Raw genomic sequence first — 24,789 nt, 5'->3', positions numbered from 1 at the left:
TCATTGCTACATATCCAGTACTCTATATATTTATATATTTATTTAAACTTATACTTAATTTATAAATAATTGCGTAATTTTCTTGTTTATTAATTGAGGAGACCGCTAACTTTTTAATGCTACCGCGCGTACGCTTACGAGACTCAAAGGGGCAAAATGGGCCGAGTATTTTCTACTAATTATTTTAATGTAAATTACTGACAAAAAGTCAGGGTAAAATGGGCAGATTACATTTTTTTATTTGATTTTTACTGGCCCATTTTACCCCTTATTTTTGTTTTTAAAGCAGCCTCCAAAAATATCGACTGTCAAAACAAAAATGTTTTTTGAAAAATTGATATGTAGGAATTTAACAATTTTACTAAAAGAAAATACATTTTTTTAAAAATAGTTGGCAACCATTTGATATGTATACGACTTTGTATTTTTTTTTTTCTCTAATTTTTCTTAAAATTTTAATAATTAGTTGCAGATTGTCCGTGTAAATTTAATTGTAATCGTTATGTATTTAAAATGGTATAATTTTTCACGTTAGTTTCTCATTGTCTAGTATAATTGCTTTCTTTACATAGAGGTGAAAGTATCGTGAGAAATGAAAAATTCATGAATGTGTAATAATGATAAATAAACACAAGTTAAGTGGAATATTTGTTTTTGTTAAGAAATAACTCAATAGCATACTAAAGTATTTGTTGAAATAGTAATTGCAACTATAATTGTTGTTGCAGAGCTATTGTTATTACTAAATATATTTATTTAGTGATGTTACTGAAGTAATTTTGAGGTTATAACGTTAACAAAATGGAGTACCAGTATGTGGAGATAGTGAAACGCAATAACATTTGAAGATGATGATATTTTACCAGTTTTACTAACGCAGCCCATTTTCTCGAGAGGTAAATTCTGAAGCACGTACTCACGTCTTTCATTTAACATCATGCAGACTGTACGTTTTTTCGACATTGTGTCGTCGTCTTGACCTTTTAAATTTTTCAACCAGTAGGGAAACCATTGGAGGTCACATGTACAAATTAAAGGATTGTCTGTAATTTAAAAAAAAAAAAAATTCAAAAAAATTCGCGGTTTTACAAAAATGACATTTTTTAAAAATTAATTTACCTGTGATGTCGATCATTACGAGAGTATCGATCATCCCTTCGGTTATTTCTTCGGGAATGTGAGTGAGTTTGTTATTTCCCAAGTTTAATGACTGGAGCGAATTCAAATTGTCAAATATTGTGGGCGGTAAAATTTTAATTCTATAAAAATAATTATTTTAGTTGGAAAAAGTAATAATTGGGTTGGAAGGAGCAGGAAAATGTCTTTTGAGATAATCACAAATTTTTCTGAAGATTGAGAAAGGATATGGAATCGCCGTATCCTGCAAAAGCGTCCTCCGGAAGATATGTTATGTTATTAGATCTAAGATCCAGGTGCCGGAGACGGTGAAGACGTCGAAGTGCATCGCTTGGTATTACGTGCAGATTATTTTCTCCCAGTCTTAGATATTGAAGATTTTCTGTGATAAAAAAGTTTTTTTATTTTAACTCTGAAAATACATTTATTTTGAGATAAGTAGACGACATCGGTGATTACCAAACGGAAATTTAATTTCTTAAAACTTTAGTTCTTATTATGATTTCTTTAGCATTAATTTTTCGATAGTTACAGTCGATTAAAGATTTTGATTATTTTTTCAAAAATCTAAACTTGATTTTACACTTAAAATAGCCATATCTTCTAAAATATTGATTTTACGAAAATTTTAAATGATACCGAAAATGTAGGAAATTAAATTTCTCAAAACTTTAGTTCTTATGAAAATTTTTCTAAAATCAATTTTTTAAAAGTTAAAGCCGCTTAAAGGGTTTGATTATTTGTCAAAAAATATAAAATTTATAATTTTCACTTAAAATAGCCATATCTTCTAAAATATTGATTTTACGAAAATTTTAAATGATACCGAAAATTTAGGAAATTAAATTTCTCAAAACTTTAGTTCTTATGAAAATTTTTCTAAAATCAATTTTTTAAAAGTTAAAGACGCTTAAAGGGTTTGATTATTTGTCAAAAAAATATAAAATTTATAATTTTCACTTAAAATGGCCATATCTTCTAAAATATTGATTCTACAAAAATTTTAAATGATACCGAAAATGTAGGAAATTAAATTTCTCAAAACTTTAGTTCTTATGAAAATTTTTCTAGAATCAATTTTTTAAAAGTTAAAGCCGCTTAAAGGGTTTGATTATTTGTCTAAAAATATAAAATTTATAATTTTCACTTAAAATGGCCATATCTTCTAAAATATTGATTCTACAAAAATTTTAAATGATACCGAAAATGTAGGAAATTAAATTTCTCAAAACTTTAGTACTTATGAAAATTTTTCTAAAATCACTTCTTTAAAAGTTAAAGCCGCTCAAAAGGTTTGATTATTTGTCCAAAAATATAAAATTTATAATTTTCACTTAAAATGGCCATATCTTCTAAAATATTGATTCTACAAAAATTTTAAATGATACTGGAATTGTAAGAAATTAAATTCCCTTTCCAATAATCACCAACAATGTCTATTTATCTCAACTCGTAAAAAAATATGATAATCGATTAAAATGGAGTATTTAAAATTTATTTACCCTCTAATCCGATAAAAGCATCGGGATCAACATGAGTAATTCTATTGCCTTCGAGTTCCAAAGAGTTTAATTGCGTCAAGTGTGAAAATACTCTAGCCGGTACTTGGCGAATTTGATTATGCGCCAATACCAGCGAGTCCAAACTTTTTAATCCTGCGTTAAAAAACAATTTTAATCAACCGCTAAAATAAAGTACCGTTATACCGTTACAGTTTACACTCAAGAAAACGCTTAAATTGATAATTATTCGAGTTAAGTAACAATAAAACTATTTTTTAGCCGTAATAATTTTAACTATCGCATAAAAAGTCATAGCTCTATTGTGGTATAAAAGCGAATGAAAGATAAAAACAAAAAATGCGAGATAACCCAGAACAGGGATGTTTTATAGAGCTTTTTGTAGGAGTAGTTTATCCTGCACTCGCTTAAAAAAATCCCTAGTTGTTTTATTTAATCGCATTCTCTATCCTCTCATTTACATTCTGTCTATTCGAGTTTTGTTGAATTTTTTTTATTTTAATCTACTTATAATGGTCATAAATATGAAAATGCAATACCAGAGTGCATCTTATGAATTTGATGAAAGCTAATTTGAAAGCACTACGTCTATGTGAGATCAGTGACCGAGATAGTAAAAGTTCATTGAAAAATTTACGTTCGCATGAGAGTAAAATGGCTAAAGCTTTAACTATACTTTAAGTATCTTTCATATATAGTAGTTTATATATATGAGGATGAAAAAATGAACTATAAACTAGAAAATAATGTCCGCATAAAAAGTTACACATACAAGAATGAATGTGATGTTGGGTCATGTTACCCGAGATTTAAAACCCGTGAAATGGTTTCTCGCGACCACGCGACATGTAATCTACACTAATAAATTATGTCTTTTTTTACCTCGGTATTGTCAAACGTTATCTGACATCAAATGATTTACCTTAAAAATGCCCCATAATTTTTTCTATTGGGAATTTTACCTTAAAGTTACCCAGGGTCACTTTTCGTAGAGTAATTTTACCGCAACTGCTTTTTTGCAGCATCAGATTTTGTATATCGAAAATCTGGAGTTTATTTTTTTTATCAGTAATAAGGATATTAAATTTTAATATGGATACAAAAATATCCATAACAGGAACGAATATTCAAATTTTTATTGGCGTCAGTATATTTCTTTACTGATTTATTAAAAAAAAAAAAATTTTAAAGTAAAGTTATAATTTTTTAGTTTCACAACTTTGGTCGATAAAATATTAACGCGGAATATTTAATTTCAGTTAACCGAAAAATAATAAATATTTGCTTAAAAAAAAAAAAAATGAAACTGAAATAAAATATTTACCTAAAAGTATAACTTGTATGTACAATATTTATTTTGAAATTAAACTTTTCCCGCTTTCTCATTTAAAAAAAAAAAATTAACTGTAAATATTCGAAGAATTAAAAAAAAAAAAAAGTAAATTTCCTATCCTCGGGTTCCGCCCTCTATAATTTGATAAATTTTTCATTCCTTTTCAGTAGAGACTGTCCCTTTTTCTTGTCAATATAAACCCATGAAAACAAGCAAGTAAAAATAAATAAAGTCTAAAATATATGAGAAGTTATTTATTAAAAAATATAATACCTTCAAAGTCTCCTTCTTTGATAGTTGAAATTCTGTTTTCCTGCATCTCGAGTTTTTTCAAAACATCCAGGGATGATAGCGCAGAGGTCGGTATATTTGTCAGAAGATTTCCTCCGAGATTCAGTCGTTTTAATTTCCGACTTGGTAAATTGTAAATAAACAAAATGAAATTTTTGGTTTAAATGAAATAGTACCAGTAGCAGTAACAATAATAATAATAATAATTATGATAGAGGTAGACAGTGCGAGCAAGGTAATGAAAGCTTTAAATTGCGTTACTCATATACGGTGTAATAAATAATAAAATACACGAGTGCCGAGAATATTTAGTCCTTTCAAATGGAATTTTTTGACGACATACCAAAGCGGTAATGCAATTTTAATCATTCTCGCGACATATTTAAATATTTAAATTTTTAATGTAAATATATTAGTTTAATCTTACTCGTCAAGGCCTTTGAATGCATCTGGATCAATTACGCTTATTTTATTTTCATATAAACTCAGTATTTCCAGAGTGTCCAGTCCAGCAAATGATTTGCTACGCAACTCACGAATTTTATTTCTATTTAAATTCAGAATAATGAGGGCGTGGAGGTTTGTCAGCGCTGATGATGGAACAGCTGCCAGGGAATTTTGTGATAAATCTAGTTGAGTAAGTCCTTTTCCTATAATAATAATTATTATTATTATTATATAAATAGGGTCTACATAAATGTAAATTGAAAATTAAATTGAGTTAATGAGGTCTAGGTACATTTTAATAATTAGTTTTATTATAATGACTATAATATTTGATTTTATTAGAAATAACTTGTAAAATATATGAGCTAGGTATATATTGTTTATGGTCATTAGAAAGGGAATTCAATTTCCTACAATTTTGGTATTCATGAAAATTATTGTGCGACCGATCATTAAAAAGTTACAGCTGATTAAAGTTTTTGGTTATTTTTCCAAAAATACAAAATTTTTAATTTATACTTAAAACGGCCATATCTTTTTAAATATTAACCCTACGAAAATTTTTATTGATACAAAAATTGTAGAAAATTAAATTTGCTATAATTTTAGTTTCTATAAAAATTCCTCTAAGATTAATAGTTCAAAAGTTACAGCCGTTTGAACAATTTGATAATTTTTAAAAAAGTATATAATATATATTATCAGAATTTATACTTAAAACATCTATATTTTTAAAAATATCGATCCTAGAAAATACTTAGCGGATACCAAAGCTATAGGAAATTGAATTTCCTTTATAAAGACCTCCCATAACGTCAATTTATCTTAACTTACTGATAAACTATAAATAAAAGTAATTTCATCTGAACTATTTTTAAAAATATTCCAAAACAAAATTAAATAACTTACCAATCGAACTAAGCGAAGACTCTTCAACCGTAGCCAAACTGCTGTTGTGAATCGCCAGATGCTGTACCACCAGTCCCAGAAAAATGAACCCCTGTAGCTTAGGCAAATTGTTGTGTCTCAATTTAAGATAAAAAATAACCGCGTTCTGTGTTTTTAACGCCGTCAGCGCGGAAGTGATATGCACATGGTCCGTGCTCTCGCAAATGACATCCAGTCCATTTTTTTTAACCGAACACGAGCACGGTCTAATGTCAGCCTGATTCGGACACCTCGCGATTGTCTGCCCCAGCCCTCTGCCCACGCAAATAATTAGAACAACCCACGTCATCCATGTCATAATCTTCCTCATCTTCACTTTCGTGTTAAACTTTTTCGAAACTTCCTTACTTTCTTCTCAAACGAATTATTGTTCTATTTATTTCAATTCTCTTATATTTTTTTATTTTTTTTCTTATCTACAACTACTGGTTCCCATCTTCATTATTTATCCCACGGCATATCTATTATTAAAACATAATTAAACACAATATTAATACTAATACACAAGCTAATTACAATTGATTTAATTAATAATTAATTAATTAATTAATCATTGTACGTAATAAACTTCATTGCATGATAATTATTATTTCCATTCACTCTACACATCCGTAAGAAAAATAAATATATTAATGTGTATGAACATGCATATATATATATATATTTCAAAAGATATTACAAAATCACTTTATCACTAAGTATTAAAAAGTAGTGTAATAATGATTAACTTTCATGATTCAAGGACGTATTTTAAAATGCGAATTTTTTTTTTATATTTAATATATTTAAAAATATGTCACTTGTTTATTACTAATGCTAATATTATTATTATTATTATTATTATAAAATAACGATAAGAGACGAATAGATAACAAGGTCAATCAGATTAACGGAGATAAACATAAAGCGAATGTATATTATTATTATAAATATATATTGGACATGTGATGTGACACTGGTGTTACTGGTACGTATTGCCAGAGGTATCTCTGGTTATGTACCGAGACCTGGGTTACTCGCATCGTCATTTGCCTCTGCTCTGCGACCGGGTAATGGGTTGCTTCCGTTTTATACAATTATCAGATGTGCGTTCTATGATACTGTCATATATTTTTATTTATTTTTTTCTATCAGCAGAAAAAGTTTTTTTTAAGAATAAGGGATGAATTTTTCTGATTTTTATTTTTTGCGGAGGATGTGAGGATGCAAGGATTGTAAATGTCTAGGGAATTCATATACACTCGTTTAAACTTTTTGCAGCTATAAAAAGAGTTTAATGGGCTTTAGGTCTCTGTAGGCTACGAGATTAATTGAGGTGATAGTTTACTGGGTATTAAAAATGAATGGAATTTTTTTGGCTTTATGATAACGAAGGAGTAAAATAAAAGTGGGGAAAAATAGACATGAAAAAAAATTCGGATAATTTTACCTAGCGTCCAATTTGCTAGCTTTTGAATATTCTTTTATAAAAAATATTCAATGGCGTTTTGCCACTGGGCATATCAAATATAGAAATTTATAAAATAAATTTGTTTGCATTTTCGGCAAAATGTAAAGAAAATGTTATTTTTTTCAATAACCCAGTATTTAGTTTACCCGGTGAACCGAATTTTAATAAAATATTTGATTACTTTTTTCAAACAAAATTCTACCTTTGTACCGCAAAAAAATTTAATATTTAATTGAAATATCAAAGGACGAAAATTAAATTTTCAATTTTTTCCAATTTTCATTTAACTCTTCATATTTTCGAATATTAAAAATTTATTTATTTCCATTTTTAATCTCCGAATTTCAAATAATAAAAATAATATTTCCACATTTTCCAATACCTTTTTGTCCACTCAACCGAATTTTTTCAATAATTACTAAAAAAAAAACTCATATTCCAAATTAAATTTTTTCAATACAAATTTTTTGCAGTAATTTAAAAAAAACTTTATTAATTATCGATTCTCCCATTATCTTGTAAATTATTTTTCTCGCGTGAATTAAATTTCACTTTAAATTATTTTTCTTTATTTGAATAACATAAATTTCCATCTCAAAAGTTCTAAATGTCCAACATGAAACAATGAATGTCAGTATAGTTGGAGACACGGTAAAATAATAGAAAGATAAGAGGAAGTAATGACGATAAAAGTTTGGACATTTATTGAAAAACCCAGAATGGGACAAAACTTTAAGGGCAACTGATTGCATCAAAAAAAATTTCAAGTGCTAACAATATTTTCTTGTATGACTTTAATTATAAAAAAAAACCCTTTGACTTTGAGATATTTTCACTTCGCGTGGGTGTAATGTATTCATTTGTATTTTTTAAAATATTGACTGAAAAAAAATTTTTATTGACAGAACTGACGATTGGTAAGCCGCACACGTATGAATGAAAATTATTTATATAAAAATAGTCGAGCAGAACAAATTCAAGTAGACCCGAAAATTGGATCGAAAGGTTTCCACTCTTAGAAGGCATGATGTGAATTTTTTTTTACTTTGTTCCACGAAATTCTTTCAGCACATTCAGCAGTGCACTTATTTTTCAATTTCTCGTTTACTTATTGAGCTTGCGTTGAAACCACTGGGGAGTATGTGCCATTTGTTCAAATTGCCAACTACAAAAGAACAAAAAACCATGTCGACAAACTAAAATTGCTTTTATCTCAGGCGATCGAGTTATTTAAATCGAATAAGCGAAATACTAATGGAAATACATTTTTTACATTTAATCTCACTAGGTTACTAAACTTACTTGTTACTTATTTCGATTGCGCGAATTCCTAATCGTGTTTTGCTGCTCGACCTATTTTTTTTTTTCATTAAAAAAATTATTTATAAATTTATTAGATCGATAGATTTAAACAAAAAAATGTCTAAAAGACAATTTAAAAAAAAAAAAATAAAAAAAAAATTTTTTTTCTAATTCGTTACAAAATCAATTAAAAACTTGAAAGCTTTTATTTCAAAACCAACTGCAAGTGCACTGAAGTTTGAAAAAAAATCACTTTAACTTACACTTGAAATTTTTTTGTCAAACAAAAAGTAAATCGCAATTTATACAATTCAATCCTGATTTATTGCCTGGAAAATCTGTTAAATTTTCCCGCTCCAATGTATGTCAGCACTTCCATTAAAAAAAAAAAAATAATATAAATAAATAAATTCAACTCGATAGAATTTTATATCGAACAATTCCAAAAGAAATTTTCTCTAGAAATATTTCATGTTTATGAATAAATTTACCATTTTCCCGCGTTAATAAGAATATATATAATATAGTAAATACTCATAAGTTTACTGGCGCTCTGAGTACCCGAAGGTTTTCCTCAAAAAATTACAATAATAATTCCCGTGGAGGAAATTAACTAGAGTGTAAATAGTACTTAAATAAAAGTACACTTAGCAACGAAAAGTACACAGATAAAAAGTTATGTGCCAACAATTCAAGTACTGAATGCTATCCCGAGTACTTGGATATTTTAAAAATAATAATAATCGCAATATTTCAGAATTAATTTTCCTGATTTATAGCAGAGCCAGAAAGTGAAATATTTAAGCCGTAAAATATCCATTGTTTATTATTTTTCTTTTATCTATACATTTATTCGTTACATCCATTATCGGCTTTAGCAATCGATATGTCTCACTTTAGCCTCGAGAACAGAAGATAAGCCTATCCATGAATGCACTTCCTCCGGCACAATTACCTCCACTCAAGAGCTGGATCTTTAAATATTAAATCTCCCTCTACTCCATTATATTGACAAGACGACACAGAAAACACATTGTTTGAAATAAAATTGTGGAATAATGTACATCCGATTTACGTCAATTGTACTGAGACCATTTTAACTCCCCGTTCACAAATAGTCATAATAAATCCTTCGAAAAAGAAAAAAAAAGAAAATTCGCGCCAAGAAATTTTTAACGCGATTTTTATCGATATATCGTAAAATATATGAGATAAGTATACATAATATATGGCCATTGGAAAGCTAATTTAATTATCTACAAGTTTTGTCTGAAAAAAAATGTCATAAAATCAATAGTTTTAAAATTGTGGCTCTTTAAACAATTAAATAATTTAACCATAAAAAGCAAATGGTTTTTTTTTCAACTAGATATTAAAATATCTCTTTAACTATCGATCCTACAAGATATTATACTGGAGCATTATTATAGAGGACAAAATTTCCTTTCCAGCGATCACCCTAAACGTCTAATTATCTCGAACAATAATCAAGATTCAGCAGAAATAAAAAAAGTGCACTCAATAAATCATAATTTCGCCATAGCCAGCAACCATTGACACGCAATTAATTATAAAGGAAAAAAATAAACGCGAAGGTCATAGCATTCTACTCACGTCTGTGTACGCCCAGAGAGTACTAAATAAAAGCCAGCAAGTTTGTGAGACATGTACATGTACATATAAGTCTATGTAGCGTTGACTAAAACATAAACTATTTACATTTGGCAAACTATTCATACAGCTAACGTCATCTCCAGCCGCACATACTCCTCGATCGATAGCTCAATTTATTTTAAGGGTATAACACGAAGCTTACAGGCGAAACCAGTTCAATCCAGGCACTCTCCATCGGAAAATCACCTTCCAACCTCTGCTATAACTCGGCTCTAATGCTATCAATACAACATTTATTATCATCTTCCATCCGTGCACACTTTAGCTCATTCCTGCTGTTCCAGTGCAGACTGTACTCGGGTGTGCATTATTTAATTTTCCTTGTTTATATCATATATGCACACCCGACATATTCCTGACTATCAATAAATTGCGACAGCACAACCCACACGTTTTGTATTATCCGAGTTATTAACCAACTTTCGATAACGACCATAACCGTAAGATTGCTTTTAGTTTTCCTTTTATCGTTTGTATCAGTAACATATTATGGGTGTTAATAACTATCATAAAGTTAATTTAGTTACACAATATTTAATTGCTGGAGAGAATATGTAATACATTGTGTGTGTGGAGTTTAATCTGTGATATCGATAAATGATACTTTTTTTTGCTAAATGCATTTGCATTTAAATTATATACTGAGCTAATAAGGCGGGTATTAATTTAATTAATGATTTGAAGGCGGGAGAAGTGGACCGTTATTAAACCGACCTTCCAGTTGCTGAAGAAAAAAATTTTTTCCAGGGTGAGAGAAACGGAAAATTACGCGGGCTATGTATTTTTATGGAGAGAAGCGAGTAAATTTTTTTCTGTTGGGAATAACCCATCACAACATAAACGTTTTTTGTTCATTATGATGCCCTCGAGTAGGAAAAGCCATAAAAAGTTCTAGGAATAATTTATTTTTTGAATTCAGACCCGTATGAGCGTTGGTAGAGATGATTTTTCACGAAGAGTAGCCCGTAACTTTGCTCCTGTTGGGAATAACCCATCATACCATAAACGTTTTTTGTTCATTATGATGCCCTCGAGTCGGAAAGGCTATGAAAAGTCCTGGGAATAATTTATTTTTTGAGTTGAGACCCATATGAGTCATGGTGGAGATAGGTGGACATGGGTAGAGATGATTTTCTATAAAGAGTAGCCCGTAACTTTGCTCCTGTTGGGAATAACCCATCATACCATAAACGTTTTTTGTTCATTATGATGCCCTCTAGTAGGAAAAGCCATAAAAAGTTCTAGGAATAATTTATTTTTTGAGTTGAGACCCATATGAGTCATGGTGGAGATAGGTGGACATGGGTAGAGATGATTTTCTATAAAGAGTAGCCCGTAACTTTGCTCCTGTTGGGAATAACCCATCATACCATAAACGTTTTTTGTTCATTATGATGCCCTCTAGTAAGAAAAGCCATAAAAAGTTCTAGGAATAATTTATTTTTCGAATAATCGACGTCGGGCAGATACGGGCAGATGACACTGTCTATGCAATATTATAAGAAGTAGCCCGTAACTTTGCTCCTGTTGGGAATAACCCATCATACCATAAACGTTTTTTGTTCATTATGATGCCCTCTAGTAGGAAAAGCCATAAAAAGTCCTGGAAAATATTTATTTTTCGAGTTTTCGATGTTGGGCAGATACCGGCAGATGCGGGCAGATGACACTATCTATGTATTTTTATAGAATGTCTTCTGTAAATTTTCTTCAATGGGAAATAACTGCAATTACTTTTTTTTTTCTCAATTCCAGAACTAATTAATATTTGTATCAAAAATAAAAATAAAAATTTAATTACTCTTTACTTTAGAATGTAAATAACAAGAGAAAATGAAAACCGTAATATTTAAAAATTTTTAATTGCCTTGTAAATGGGCAAGGATATTTCTAGCAAGCGATAAAATGGGATTAATTATCTATAATATTAAATTTAAATTTAGCACATATTGATTACAATTTAGCTTAGCATTTATTACCTCGTAAAATGGTTTATTGTTTGAGCAGCCAAAGGTACTTGTAAGTAAATATTTTTATTGACCCATTAAATGTCAATAAATTTTTTTTATTGTCATTAGTTTCAAATTTTAACGTCGATTCAATTTAATTTATTTATTTCCCGTATTTTCCCTCGCAGTTTTTTTACGCGGACATCATGTCATGATTTTTTGTGGGACCGTACGAGAAAGTTAATATCCTAGTTTTAAAACTGTTTTATGGAATTAATTTATGGGGACCGATGAGACGCTATCGTATTTCGAGGGCAGCTAGTAAACTCCAAGTAAAGGAAAAAGCTTTTTGAACCGTGACTACGCTGTAAAGAAGCTTTCAGGACTGCAATTACAATTCTACTTTACGTTTTGCCCTTAGGAGATACACGGTAACGAAACAGGAAATGAAAAAATAATTCTAGGTATCCTCAATCTGCGTTAAAGTTTTGTTTTTTTTTTTTTAACCTCATGCTGTACGTATGGAAATTTTTAATGTACGAGTTTATAAAATATTTACTTTGATACCGCGTATTATGTACTCGCTAGTTTTCAAAAATTCATCTGACGTTTTTATGAGATTATAAAACGCAAGAAAAATATAATAAAAATAAATATATTATTTATTTTATCAGATTTATAAAACCATGATTTCGAATATCAGCAAAAAATTCAAAAACATAAAAAACTAATTTTTGAAATTTTATTTTTGAATTTATTCAAAAACTACTTGACAGATTGGTCTCAAAATTTTTGAAGACCTCAAATTTGGGAAGTTTTTGAAATTTTCTCATACAGTATTTAAAGTGATTAATGAATTTCAAGAAAATTAAGAATTTATGAATTTGAACACATGCGCACTTGCTCAGAGTCATTAAAAAAAATTTCATAGATAAAATACGGAACTTAATATACGAAATATGTTTTCATAAATTAAACGCGAGCCAATAAAGTTATCAAATGGCTCATCTGAGGATTATACTCGCTCATCACCAAGATTTACCCATTAACTCACAAATCACGATTAATTTCCAGCTCTATAGGTTTTAATACGCTTGGTATCGTCACCGTCAAGTGTAACCCAACGTCAGTCCTGATTAAAATTTTTTTTCATTTAAAAATTTAAATATATGAATTAAAAAGTCATAAAACTTTTATAATTTTTAATTTGCTGTTATAAAAATAAATATCATCTATTTCATTTTAGAGCAAACTTACGCACTTTATTATTTTTTTTATTACCGTTATTACCGACAAAAAAGTGGGTCACTGTCGTTAACGAATGCCGTTTCAATTCCCCATCTACTCTTTAATCTCTAGAGTCAATTTTTATTTTTAAATAATAACGAAAAATGAACATTTTCACCCACGGATTGTTATTTTCAGTCTTATCGTCTCGTGCTCACTCGTCCCATTTTTTTATTTATGTCCCTGCTCGAATTGAAAAAAAAAAAAAATTCAAAAAAAAAGAAGTCACCTCATTAATTTCAATTTTTTAATAAAGAAAGCAATTTTTTAAAAATAAAATAAAATGTATCTTGTCATTTAGAAGGACAATATTTATTATTTCACATAAAAATATATATATATTTATGCTCGGACTTGTCATTGGTCTGAGCGACGTCACGAGAGCCAAGGGATGAATGAGTTTTTTACATCCCGTGTCAAAATAGACGTAAATTTGACCTTAAAGAGCTATAAATAAATAAAAACGACGGTAAAATATTAGTAAATTATATAAATATATGACAGATATATATACAGTCAATTAAAAATAAAATAGAGCTAAAAATATGATAATTTTATTATGGCAAAATTTTTTAATTTAGTTTAGTTGGGTTCAGTTTTAAAGTCGGTATTGAATTATATCAAAGAGCAGCCGACTTTGAGTTAAAACTCAGGCCATTGGTTTTTTTTTTCCTTCTTGTTATACATTTCTGAGTTTCATGAATCCAAGCGCAAGTGCAAGTGCAACTATTTTCCAGATAAACTTTCCACGACATTTAAAGACTTCTTGGAATATTATCTTACTGAGGAATGAAACTAGTGCAGACAGAAAAGTAAACGCGTGAAAAGTATGCGCGTGCTTGTGGGTGGAGCATTTTATGACGCCAAGTTTCAACGGATCACGCGATATAACATAACGTATTTTATTTAAGTTAGAAACAAGTATAACGAGTACTAGTGTATAGTACAGTGAGTTCTGTTCACTGATTGTACGCACGATTATTTAAATCTCCATGAGTCTATTCTTGTATTAGATTTATCTTTTAAATTATTTTATTCTGCAACATTCACTTTTATTCCGCGCTTGTACAGAAAAGGGGGTAAAGTAGTCATACGAGAATTTTTTGCAGGATTTTATTTTAGTCACTAATTATTTTAATTGTTTTCAAAATTCTACGATTTTTTATCTATTGGAGTAGTTTACAAATCTGGGGCAAGATGGTCAGGTCAAATTTTTAATTAAGGAGAATAAAAACGGCGACGTGGTTCTAGAAAATAATTTGCTAAGACATTAAATTACTAGAAATTGTTGGCAGGTCATTTTACCCCTGTTGTAACAAATTACAACTTTTGGACGGATGAATTTACTTCAAGTGTTGTTGCGGCAATCAAAGAAAGTTATCTGATTATTTTTCTTGATCGACCGCTAGAGTACTTTCCAAGTTATTTTCAGAGTTCACGATATAAAAAAAATTAAATTTTGAAAATTTTCAAATTTTTTTTTTTTCAAAATCGTAAAACCAAATTTCGAATATTTTTTAGACTTAAGACCCTTCCCCATAATTTTCTAAAATAATAATTGCAATGTGAGGCAAATCGGGCCATTTAAAAATTTTTTAATAAAAATGTCACGTTGTTCAATTTCCAGCCCAATTCCCTCAGTAAATTACAAAAAAATGATAATTGGCCCATTTTACCCCTAATAATAATTATTAGTTCACTGAATAAATTGAAATAAAATTCCATACAATAAAAATAAGAGCTGACATAAAAGATTCCGACACTGTAGAGGAAAATACTTAATAAAATAAAAAAAATAAAAGTATACTGGATATATAGAGAAAGATCATACAACAAGTGATTCAACCCGTGCGCTGGTGAAACAGAGCCACTTGTTACGTGCTCAGACTCACCATTTACTCGATTTAACACCAGCGAAAAAATGTTAAAAGCAAAACAAAAAAATACATGAGTGTATTGATTCCATTCTCCCTTACAATGGGTATTTTTATCACGTACTTCAAAGACACCCGTTTCCTCTAATGTATCTGGTTGTACTTTATGCTTTACGCTCTATACTTGTTCATTCATGTCTCAAACAATTCATTTCAAACAACAGAGTAATCCAACTCAAAAGACAGATTAAATCCGTAATTGGAACCACAACTTTAGATGTTAGAGTTCTGAATCTTAATCATTAGTCCCTGGATCTCAAGGACTAATTCCTGAATCTAGATCAATCGAGCCCCAGACACTCGAATCTAGATCGAAATTTTTTACAAACAATTAAAAATTAATTTTTATCTTGAGACAATTCTAAAGTAAACTGACTTTATGATAAAAATAATAATCAGCTGATAAAATTGCCTTCAAGATAAAATTTATAATCTCTTAAAATAAAAATTTCTTGAGAAAATAAATTGCGGCTTAATTAAGAGAAAAAAAAATAAATCACAGGAACACTTTCACTGGCGCATAATTTAAATGAAATAACTAACCTGAGATTTATTAAAAATATAAAAATGTCATTGGTAACCGATCGTGAACACTCGCGATGGACAGAACAATAGAAATCGCGTTATCACCTCAGACTGACTTACTTACACAACCACTCAGACTTGTGTCAAAGTGCAAGTTTGTGTGCTCGGGGGTAGTATTTTTTGGCGCCGGCGCTGTAATTTCGCGCACCTGCGCCCTCCAGGTTGGCATACATACCCACTAAAACCCCACCCGCACCTTCGTCTCTTCTTGTTCTTGTAAGAACACCTGAGTAAACTATCCGTGTAGTATTTTTTCCCTTTGTTCGAGCTTCCCTAGCTAGCGATTCTACTGCCGCTGGAACCACCTCTACGCCCCCAACTTCCACCTTCGCAAATTTACTTTATTTTATACTTTTTTTACTAAAACTATTTTTTACAATATAATCTTGATGACACAAATGGTTACATGATTAATAGACAGTGTGAGACATCCGGTAAATAAACTTTTTATTCAAAATATAAATAAACTCAAACGATGTTTGTGTATTTTGAGACCGAGTATATTTTTTTAAAATGCAACTGAGTAAATAAAATATTTGAATTTCAAATAAAGGAAAAGGGAGACTTATTAGAAAAAAATCCAACTTTAAAAATGCCTTAAATTGACCGAAAATTTGTAAAATTTCAAAGGTCATTTGATTTAAAAAAAAATACGATGCTCGAAAAAAGGTTGACTCAATTTGTTGGCCTCTTTATTAAGAATAATAAAATTTCGGTGTTCGGCCTCTTACGATAAAATTATACGGCTTCGACGTGATTTCGCCGAAATTTAGGTCTCTTAGATAAAAATTCTATGGTTTCAGCGTAATTTCGACCAGATTTAGCTTTTTCGGCCAGATATTTTTACCCGGGAATAACAATTATAAAATAAATTCTACCAGCAATAAATTTAAAAACATATCCGTCCAATTTAAATAATTTATTTTTTTTAAAAAATCCCGGGCTTTGGTAATTAATCTGATATCAATAATTTACAAAATTAAAATTTTTTTTTTTTTTACCTTTAATTACAATTAATATTTTTTCTCAAAAGGATTAAAAAAATCATCTTAAATTTTTGACAGAAAATTAAAATCTCATACATTACACCCTCGTCACTATTGTGACTCCTTGCTTCCCTTGAGAATAGTAAAACCACTATAGCGAATTTGATAAGCCAAATATTTCCTGGTTAAACAGTTATCGTAAATGAAACCGTAATCACTATTTGAGCAGACTCTGGAGACATTGAACATAAATTATAATTAGTTAATTTGTTGCGTGTACGCTAATTACGTAACGCTGTCGGTTGTCATTGATAGGCGTATGTGTGTGATTGTGGGGTAAACTAGGTCAATACATTCTTGTTCGTCCCTTGGAATCAAACTTATATTCTCATTACTTTGTTCCCAAGTTCTAAGTTCGGTAAAGACAAGGAACTTTTGGTCTTACGGAACTTAACTGGCGCTGTTAACTTATTTTCTCTGTCTTCGAGCGAAGATGCAACAGTTAAACTCGTGATTGTTAATTCATCAAAGTCTCAGATACTAATAAAATTCTGTCTTATATAAACTTTTCCTTTTTAATCTAGATATTTAAATAACTTTTTATAACTTCCATATTACAAATTACTCCGCTGAGTATTTAATAAATTAAATATGAAGTTTATGTGCAAGTATAAATTTTCGAAGAATGAGGATTAAAATTTTTTTTTTTAATGATTAAAACATAAAATTAATGATAAACAAAAAAAATATAAATTTAAAATAATAAATATTTTTTTAGTAAATTTATTACAGCGTAGATTGCTAAGGATCTGGATAAAATTTACCTGTGAACAGATGAAAATTGTATGAGCACTAGCTAAAATAAATAATCTCGCGTAAAAATATATAGCGCAATGCAATTTATGAGCTCGAGTTCCGGATTGTGGTTATTCGTCTAGGGGAAAAATAATTTTAGTAATAAAAAGTAAATAGAATTTATTATTCTATTTTCCTCCGAGGGTTCAATATTTTCTTTATTCCAGTGAATGATTTTAGATTAAAATTGAAAAAAAAAATTTTTTTTTATATGATTAATATTTTATCTGAAGATCCATATTGCTCATCGCTTTTACCCGACATTAAAATTGACTGAAAAAAGTCTCGAGTCGGCTCGTTAATTATAGAGAGGGTCCAACTTTATTTTTTATTCAAATCCCGATAAAATCACTCACGCAAAAGTTTTTACTTTGCATCAAAAATGTAAATAGCTTTTTTGTTGAGAATTTTATTAACCAAAAAAATTTCTGTAGTATAAATCGATAAATTAAAAATTTAAAATTTAAAAACTTCTAAGGATTTCAAAAACGAAAACCGAAACTCAAATATTTTTATCGATGCCCTAGAAAATTTATAGATAGATTTTTTTTAGTTTGCTAAAACCGATAATAAAAAAAAAGAAAACGATTTGTCTGTCATTTAAATGTCAAGAGATAAAATAGTTAGCGACCTTTCAAAATTCCAGTTGGAAAAATATTATTTTATAATTAAAATCAAATATTTTCTACGTCACCACGGGAAAAAATTTATCGGACTCATATATTTGCATAAATACATCTATGTATACATATATATAGAAGTTTGATGGATGTACTTCAATCAAAATGGTAATACAGTACTCGATATATCAAACTATTGATCCCGTCTCCAAAAGTTCAATGATACGAAATAAAATTTAAAAACAATTAATTAATAATTACATAATAATTACGTTATTAATTTATCAATATATATTGCATAATTTCAATGTGAGGACGGAAAAAATGTTATCTTAATTAAAATAGCAAATACCCTCTGCGCATCCCGACAATAGGGTGTCGCCATGACAACGGTCGGTCTCCAGGAAAATGGTTAATCCTAATACCTAAATATATTTAATAAAACGAATCTTAAATAATGTAAATACACCAATTATTGATACTAACAGCTGAGTTGACTTTGTACATTAATTACGGTTGCAATTATTTTTAAGCTCAAGTTTGTTACATTTCTTCTTTCTCTGAATTTTTCATTTTTTTTTTAATTATGAATAAGCCATTATAATTTCGTTCTAATGGAAATTAATTCCATTAGCCGTCGAAAATTTCTTTTCAAGATAAAATAATTTTATAGCTCACTGAGAATTTATTTTTCATGGGAAGACATTCCATTAATTCTTTAAAAGTTTTTTTTAACAGACATTAATTTCATTAGCAATTAAAAATTTATTTTTCATGGAAAATCACTAAATCAGTCATTGAAAATCCATTTTTTTAAAAAAATACTTTTATTTCCCATTGAAATTTTATTTTTTATGTCAAAAATGTCAATTACAAAATATTGTATATGCCTCTACTGAAACGACAATTCTAAATCTAGAGTGAAGTTGACTAGAGCCAAAGGCGAGTGCTGCCATCATGTTTTTATCCTCTTGATTTTATATTTTTCATAATAACCTTTGTAACTTTAAATTAAATGTCTAAATCCCTCGAGACTAAAAAATTCAAAACCGATAGTCCATGAACAAATTCAACTGTCACTTGGTTTGTTAGAATGACGGATGACTATTCTGAGGTTACGATTCTGATAGAACTGAAATGAATCCCGAAACTAATTTAGCAGACAGAAACTAGACGTTTTCCGCCCTTAGGAAGAAACTGATCAGTTTCTACCCGCCAAGTCGCATCACTCATTTAAACTCACAGTAACAAAAAAAAACATCAGAGTAAAACAGTTGGCTGTTTGTAAAATAAAAAAATTCATAAAAAATATTAATTATAATTTATTTTAAAAAATAGACATTTAAACTTAATAAAGATTTATAGATATATATTTCTTTAACTACAATTTTCATTACAATTTGATTTTTAATTATATTATAATAAATAATATTCGTTCAAAGTACAAACATTAAAATGTCATCTCGTTTATTTTTTAATTTATCAAATTAATATTACCTTTTTTTTTTTTTTTTAAAGTATTTGGCAAAAAAGCTGACAAAATTACATTTCATTATTTAGATTGATAATTTAATCAATAATTTAATTACTATTAACTAATTAATATCTCATTAAATATACATACGTATTTAAATTAATACCGTCGGTAAAATATTTTTATATTTTAAATATATAGCAAAGCATATTATTTATATAGGAACTCCAATACTCTTATTTGAGCTGTCCATTGTGGATTTATTATTATTAACTTACAAAAAAAAATATATTCATTACAAAACAATGAATTATTAAATAATAAATAAATAAACAAATTTATGTGCAACAGTAAAATATCTAAATTTTAATCAATTTAATTATTAAAATTTTGTGCTTAGGCCAACTGATTCGTATATATTCTAGTCTAAACTTCAAATCCAAACGTCTAATAATTTTTTTTCATTATAAACAAACAATTAATTAATTTAGAAAACGCATAAATTATAAAAATGGAGTAATACTTACAGCAAATATCACTCTGTACGTTTTTTACAATTACTCTATACAGTACCTATTTAATACATTATTTATTATTATTATTATTAACCTAAGTTAATTAGATTATACCAACAAAAATATAATTATAATACTGGTGATCATGTTTGACTTAAAAAACTACTGTTTTTTGTAATTAATCCCGCGCTGCTCTCGGACATTGGGATCACGGCTGATTTTTCTCCTGTTGGTAATTTTGTCCTCGATTTGATGTTGGGTTTTATTCCTTTTAAAATATTCTGCAACGGTAATTATTAATCTATCATTTTTTTTTGTATTTATTGACGAAGCTTTCGAACGCTTGGTATCGATTTTCAGTCAGACAGTTATTTTTCCGGCAATTTCAATTTGTTTTATGGTTAAAAAATTTATTCAAATTCCAATCTAGGGATGCTTTTATATATGCTTTAAAAATTTACTCGCTTTTTTTTTTACCAAACAAATTTTCCTGATTCCTCTGTCTCATTCAAAAAAAAACGTACAAGTAATTTTTCTAAGTCACGAAAAAAAATATACAAGACTAAAAAAAAAACTTTTCAAACTTTACTTTGCCTTCAGAAATAATTTATAAACTCTAGAAAACATTGAAACATAAATAATAAATCCGTAGTTCGGGACAAAACCCGAGAGAGTACGGAAGATAATATAAAAACATCGATACGTATTACAGGTGACAGCTCCAATCTTTTCCGACAAAAAAATCAATTGACGTATGACATAAAAGAAAGCAAAATAAAAAACGTACCTCTTTGATTGATCCAGGTGTGGCCAGAACGTAGTAAATAGCGTATGCAGGGATCCACATCATCGATGAGAAACTCAGACAAAATCCCACTACTTCAGCCCACGTCGGGTACTCATATTTGCTTCCGTATTTTAGGGGCTTGTATTGGACACATTGGAAGACGAAGATAAACTTTTGGTAAAATAAAAAAATTTAAGTAAATATTTACCAGTAGTAAATTATTTAATCTACAAATGGGATCTGACATGATATAATATGCTATCATGTTCCCTATTATTATTATTATTGTTAGTTTGTTTACTCAATATCACGAGAAACTTACAGCCATAATAACCGGCGCAAACACAAGCCAACAAATGTACCAAAATTTATTGAGCCGTATCCCCATCATTTGATGAATACAGTCGCAGAATTTTTGTGCACCAAATATCCAAGATATTGCTATTGTTTGGAAGAAACATACCCACAGTATTGACATACCGCTAGCCGAGTAAAAGTCCATCAGTTGGAAAATGTAAACTCCGCCCTGTTTAAATTGTTCCGAGTGATTGTTTTAGAATCGAGTGAATACCTTTAATTGATAATGGATTGATAGATAAATATATTTACTAACGTGAGTAACCATGGGAATACCTAACAGGAACATGAGAATGCAAATAGCTACGGTGAACTTGTTACGATGAGGTCGCAAAGTGTCAGGCCAATTATCGACGACTCCGGTGATGAAAGACTCGACTATACAGAATTCACTGTCGAGCCCCAGGATCTATTAACATTTTATTCAAGTTGCTTTTTTATTTATAAACTGATACTAATTGAAGCAAAAAATTACTAAAGAAAAAAAAATTAATTATTTCATTTCACCAAATTTTTTGGTCATTATTAATTTTTTTTTTTTTTTACGAATCAAAATTTGTAAAAATTTTATGTTAAATAACTTACAATTAACATGAAGAAAAAAATAATTGCCCAAACAGGAGCGCCAACAAGTTTCAAAACAACTTCAGGATACGTTAAAAATACTAAACCAGGACCGCTCTTAACAACATTCGATACTTCAGTGCCTTGTTCGAGAGCAATATGACCAAGTATCGAGAATGTAACGCACCCACCGAGTAAACAAGTCAAAGTATTTACTACGCATGTTATAAGTGCATCTCTAAAAATAATAACCGACACAATTAATTAATTAATCTATTACTTGAATATTCATTAAAAAAAAAAAAAAAGTAAAATTACTTGTAGCAGTTATGATGAAATTTATTGTAAGAACCAAGAGCCGGTAATGCGCCAGTCCCGATGCTGTAGGCAAAGAAGATCTGGGTCGCACCATCAATCCACGGTCCCGGTTTGAGAAGTTCGTCCCACCGAGGAGTCACGTAGTAAAGAAGACCGGTTTCAGCTCCGTCCAGAGTGACAGCTCTTCCCAAAAGAATGAAAAGCACGACGTACGGGAACAATGCTGAAAACCAGATTATCTTACCGCTCTGATGGAGACCCCGCCGGATTATGAAGTAAACCAGCAGCCAGCCGATCAGTAGGCAGCCCAACAGTTCCCACTGCATCCCGCCGATTTCTTCAATGCCGCCAGTTATCCCCAGTACTCTTCGTCTGCAAAAAGTCATTATCATTAGATTGCACATCAATCAACTAATTAATTAATAAAACTTACTCCCAATATTCTTCAACTGGAGTAGTGTGATGGTAACTCTCATTATGGGTCAAATTAACCGAGTGACTTGCTTGGAATTTTTTCAAATCCGTGCCATTGGAGGCGTCGAAACAGTCATCGGTATTCCACCAGTTGTCTAAAAGTTAGATTTTTAATTAATTTTAATTAAAAGTTATTAACAAAATAATAAAACTACAAGCTAATAAAATATGTTAATGAATATTTCAACAACCGCATGAGCTCCAAGGTAAATTTGTCAGCCTGGCAAATGTGCTGATGAGGTAGAATAGTGTCCACGCAATAATTATACAATAATAGACATCAAGGAAGAAGACTATCGTCATTGTGGCATATCCAACACCTGTTTCAAATAAATAACATCATTTTATTTCAATATATTCCTCTATTTACCATGAATTCGTTGGCTATTTCAATTTCAGTGAATGGTGGGGGGTTAACCAATCACAGAAGAGAAGAGTTAGTGTAGTCAGAGTGGGGGTATTTGTAATCAAAAGCACATGAAATTTATGTAAACCTTATTGGTTAACCTCAACTCAAAAATGTATACAATAAAAGTCGCGCGCACGCGCCTGCGCGGGAAATATGAATTTGTAAATTTTAATTTAGTAAGTACTGGGGTTATAAGAAAATTACAAGCTTACCTTGAAGGATAGGACACAACTGTCCCACAAGTGTCATTCCACCGGCCCCGAGGTACTGGCCAACAGCGACTTCTTGGAAGAAAATAGGGATGCCACAGAAAATCATGGCTATCCCATAAGTAACAAGAAAAGCACCACCGCCATTCTTGTAACAGAGGTAAGGAAACCTCCATACATTTCCCAACCCCACGGAGACACTGATACACGAGAACAAAAAGTCTAATTTATTGCCCCAGCCGCCCCTTTCTTCGTCATCCTCGCGGCTTATCCCCACAACCGGTTCATTACAACTCCTGATCTGCGGAGACGTCGTGATTTTTTTGCTACCAGCACGCGATGACTCGCCTGCCGGAGTTATTTTCGCCTTGAACTCTATGAACGTCTGCTCCGGATCAACCGGCTCACGTTCCTCGCCCCAATAATACATTTTTTCAGTCATATTTTTTTTTTTCTGAAAATAATCATCGATAAATTGATTAATTCTAAATATATCACTAAAAATTGTCAGAAGAAATAAATAAATACGGAAATTATATTTATTGCAACACACAACTACACGTGTATCACACAGTTAAATAATATGTCGTAGCAGAGTAGTCGGGTGAGTTGGACAGAGATAAAGATAGAAAGAAAACCGCGAGAGAGAAGGATGCTGGACTAAAATCAATAGTTACGTTTGCATCATATACATTTGCTCACGTGGAACTTTGTAATTTAATTTTATTTTTTTTTTTTATCACCTGCAATCGATATCCTTATCATTATCGTTATAAATATCAACAATTTTACTATACTTGTTATTTAATTGCCCACTTTCTAATCACTTTTATCAAAACACTGTTAATGACGCACTCACCCCCTCTCTGCATTTTTACATCAGTTTTAAATTCAAAATCAGTCACTTTACAATAAATATAGAAAAGTATATAAATAAATATCAATAAAAAGTATAAGTACAGGTATAAGTATAAGTATAAATATAAATATTGGTGAATAATTTACCAGGAGTAAAGCCGGTTCACCGCCTCGACATTAATTTCAAAAATAAATCGCTAGGACGATTATTAAAAAATCTAAAATTTCAAAAAATATTTTTTTTTTAATTTTTTGCGGATTATTTTATTTATAAATATAAATAAATAAGAGTGACCTACCTCACAGAGGTTACCGTTGTAGAATAACGCTCGAATGCAGGACAGGGTGCCAAAGAGTCAGGGAGTGTTGGACGCATGCGCTCTCGAGGGGGATGAAACTGTTGTAATTTTTTAATGTTATGTAACATAATTACTTTTTTCTTTCCTTTTAATTTTTTTTTTATTAAATAAGTTACTTACAAAATACTATAAATTAGGGTAAATATA

General features: G+C 29.8%; 2 protein-coding genes across 3 annotated transcripts; both read right to left on the bottom strand.

Moving 5' to 3' along the window:
• Positions 1 to 656: 656 nt before the first annotated feature.
• Positions 657 to 15,894, bottom strand: LOC103578071 (leucine-rich repeat-containing G-protein coupled receptor 5). Of its 2 annotated transcripts, none has more exons than XM_014445265.1 (8): positions 15,816 to 15,894; positions 5,638 to 6,137; positions 4,709 to 4,931; positions 4,264 to 4,403; positions 2,640 to 2,792; positions 1,339 to 1,519; positions 1,120 to 1,259; positions 657 to 1,043 (listed from the first exon to the last, which is right to left on the bottom strand). In XM_014445265.1, the coding sequence occupies exons 2-8, from the start codon at positions 5,984 to 5,986 to the stop codon at positions 766 to 768; spliced, it is 1,464 nt and encodes a 487-aa protein (XP_014300751.1). In that variant the 5' UTR covers positions 5,987 to 6,137; positions 15,816 to 15,894; the 3' UTR covers positions 657 to 765. The 2 variants fall into 2 exon arrangements, with proteins under 2 accessions (XP_014300751.1, XP_014300752.1); XM_014445266.1 differs by lacking the exon at positions 15,816 to 15,894 and adding an exon at positions 6,356 to 6,432.
• A 4,256-nt stretch (positions 15,895 to 20,150) lies between these two features.
• LOC103578054 (sodium- and chloride-dependent GABA transporter 1-like) lies at positions 20,151 to 24,503 on the bottom strand. Its single transcript, XM_014445261.2, has 10 exons — positions 24,431 to 24,503; positions 23,429 to 23,879; positions 22,999 to 23,127; positions 22,767 to 22,902; positions 22,334 to 22,705; positions 22,037 to 22,253; positions 21,708 to 21,860; positions 21,417 to 21,620; positions 21,095 to 21,265; positions 20,151 to 20,588 (listed from the first exon to the last, which is right to left on the bottom strand). The coding sequence occupies exons 2-10, from the start codon at positions 23,865 to 23,867 to the stop codon at positions 20,451 to 20,453; spliced, it is 1,959 nt and encodes a 652-aa protein (XP_014300747.1). The 5' UTR covers positions 23,868 to 23,879; positions 24,431 to 24,503; the 3' UTR covers positions 20,151 to 20,450.
• Between the last annotated feature and the right edge of the window lie 286 nt (positions 24,504 to 24,789).

Source organism: Microplitis demolitor, chromosome 2, assembly GCF_026212275.2.
Source record: "Microplitis demolitor isolate Queensland-Clemson2020A chromosome 2, iyMicDemo2.1a, whole genome shotgun sequence".
NCBI lineage: Eukaryota > Metazoa > Arthropoda > Insecta > Hymenoptera > Braconidae > Microplitis > Microplitis demolitor.
The sequence above is the reverse complement of the archived record's forward strand: the minus strand, read 5'-3'. Positions and strand labels throughout refer to the sequence as shown.